General features: G+C 40.7%; 1 protein-coding gene across 1 annotated transcript in view; it reads right to left on the bottom strand.

Moving 5' to 3' along the window:
* ADAMTS20 (ADAM metallopeptidase with thrombospondin type 1 motif 20) overlaps window positions 1-2,281 on the bottom strand; it is a 170,624-nt gene extending 168,343 nt beyond the window's left edge. The window contains exon 1 of the mRNA XM_015558559.1: window positions 2,092-2,281. Coding sequence (XP_015414045.1) covers window positions 2,092-2,281 — 190 coding nt within the window. The remainder of the gene's footprint in view (window positions 1-2,091) is intronic.
* Window positions 2,282-2,546: the final 265 nt, after the last annotated feature.

Genomic DNA, 2,546 nt, shown 5'->3' with positions numbered 1-2,546 from the left:
CGGGCGGCGTGCGGTCCCCGCGGGCTCCCGCTGTGGGCGTGCAACGTGGGATTTGATTGCCCGGGGTTTCAGCTGGACACCATCCCGGTACCTGTAAAACCCAAGACGGATACCAGCTGCGAGGCCGAGGTAGATCGATAAGTGTGGGGGGTTTTCAGTTCTTATAATGAAATAAGCATCAGATGGAAAGTTTCTGTTATTTAGGTTTCACGATCATTTTAGGCTTCTCAAGCGAGAAAAAATAAGCTATAGTTCTTGTAGGCAGCGGATGCTACCAATGAAGCTTAAATGCCTAGGAGTTGTTGGAAATTTAAGAGTGTTGTAGGTGCCGAGGAGATGCTAAGGTTGCGATCAACAAACACTTCTGAGTGGGAATTTCTGGAAATGGTTTAAAGAAATTCGAAAAGAAAGGGAACTCAGTCTCCAAAGTCCCAGACAAGTTACTGTGATTTTTGGCCTTTGACTATTCATTGTTTGTACTTCATGGGTATATAAAGGGGCCCAAAATTATAAAAACGTCAAGTGCCACAAAATTTGGATCTGCCCCTGCCTATGAGTCAATATTTTTATGGAACTTTCTGATGAACATTTTACTTTTTAAAAACTGATCGTATTTTCTTATATTATAAAATGTCTAAATGACCCTGACGTATCCATAATTACCTTTCTAAACAATTACTGTAGCTCTAAATCCAGTTGTGTCACCCGGTGCCTGTGAAAGTGGATGGACCTCCGGGGCAGCAGAAAGCAATCATCATTTCAGAATTACTTTCTCATTTCCCAGGTCCACCTGTTTGATATGCAGGTTCCATAACTGCTTCTCTGTATAACCAGTATGGGGACAAAAGGGCAGAGAGTAGATTGCCTTGAAATCCAACCAAAGGAGAGAAAGAATGTGAACGAAAAAGTAAAGGGATGTGTGGGTAAATCTCCACACACACAAAGGAATACACTCTCAATTTAGTCACTGGCTGTCCTTCCTCCTCTGAGCTCTCAACAATGAGATTTCTGTTTGCTTTGAATTAGCCTCTTGTGGCATACCTCTTTGCTTTTACATCATACACTTTGGTCCATCTGTTAGTCACAAATGCGGAACAATCTTATTCAGGGAAGGAGAGTTTCATCTTACTTTTGCCAAGGAAATTACCCAGCTCTGATGGTAATTCTTCCACAATCAATCCCCTTCTTTTGTACCCCTTCCTCACAAGTATCATTTTATTCATCACAGAATTATAGACTTCTGGTGTTTTTATAAGTTAAGGGTACTGTTACTCGAAACAAACAAACAAAAAAAACGGACTTCACCCACACCTGTCTATTTAGTGGTTACCTTCAGGACATTAGCGTTAGAGTCATTTTAATTGCATTGCAGTTCTGAATGCATCTTTACAGTAGAGCCATGCCTCCCCCTACAAATAACAGAAAAATAGAACTGCACCTGTTTAATTGGCTATCTGACTGCTGGCTGCAGGCAAAATAGATATTTCATTTCCATCACTGGATGTCACTCAAAGTAGTGTTTGTAATGGAGTATTTGATTTTCAACCTGCTCTATTTGAAAACACTGTTCTAAGAATAGGGCTTTTATTATTTTTTGCTTTTTTAAAGAAATGGGAAAATGCATGGAATGTGTATTCTCTGCCATTATAATCTTTACAATCTATAGTAATAAAAGCGTAATATGCTAATTAGACCAGACAACCTTCCGGACAAAACCAGGGCTGCGAGGGAAACCTGGGTCCCGGGTGCCAGCAACCAGGGGAAGGAAGGCCTACTCTTGCATGAATTTCGTGCATTGGGCCTCTAGTGTTTATATAATTTATATATCATAGTATGTTTCTGTTTTAAGTGTAAAATTCAATTATTTTTAGTATATTCACAGTTTTTTAATCATCACATCAATACCTGTGTGATCTTAAGAAAGATACTTATCCTCTTTGGGCCTCAATTTCTTCATCTGTAAAAGGAGGCTGATACCTTTTACATGTGTTTGTTTTGAGAATTTAATTACATTACAAAAACGTGTGGCATCTGTGTTTGTTTCTTTCCTTCTACAGTCATTCTTAGGGTGTGGTGCCCTTCCATTCTAACCCAACTGAGTCTGAAATCCGTGATGCTTGCCGGATCCATGTTTCCTGTCAAGGCTCCAGTCCTTGCAAAACTTGGCACAGGGACACTCTATACTCCTACTTAGCACCTCTACCCTGAGGACGCAATCCTTAGCTTTGAGGCCCCTGTGTGACAGGCAGGCCGCCAACAATCCCTGCCTCCTGGTACTCATGTCCTCCATATATGCTCAATTTACATTCATGCTGATTATGATTGTCATTACACTATGGATCTGACTCTCCTAACCAAAAGGAACAACTATTTGAATACAGACTGCTTTTCTAATATCAGCAGGTAGGAGACAGGATGATCAGTCTTCACTATTTACATAAGACTAGACCCGGGAGTTTCTATGACTGCTAGACATTCAGTGTTAAAACTTGGAAAGTTCTAGGCAAACTGGATGAATTGGGTCACCAAGTTCAGGGTTTCTCAAC

Source organism: Myotis davidii, unplaced genomic scaffold (genome assembly GCF_000327345.1).
Source record: "Myotis davidii unplaced genomic scaffold, ASM32734v1 scaffold290, whole genome shotgun sequence".
In the NCBI taxonomy this organism is placed as follows: Eukaryota; Metazoa; Chordata; class Mammalia; order Chiroptera; family Vespertilionidae; genus Myotis; species Myotis davidii.
Note: the sequence above shows the minus strand (reverse complement) of the source record. Positions and strands in the feature narration are given on the sequence as shown.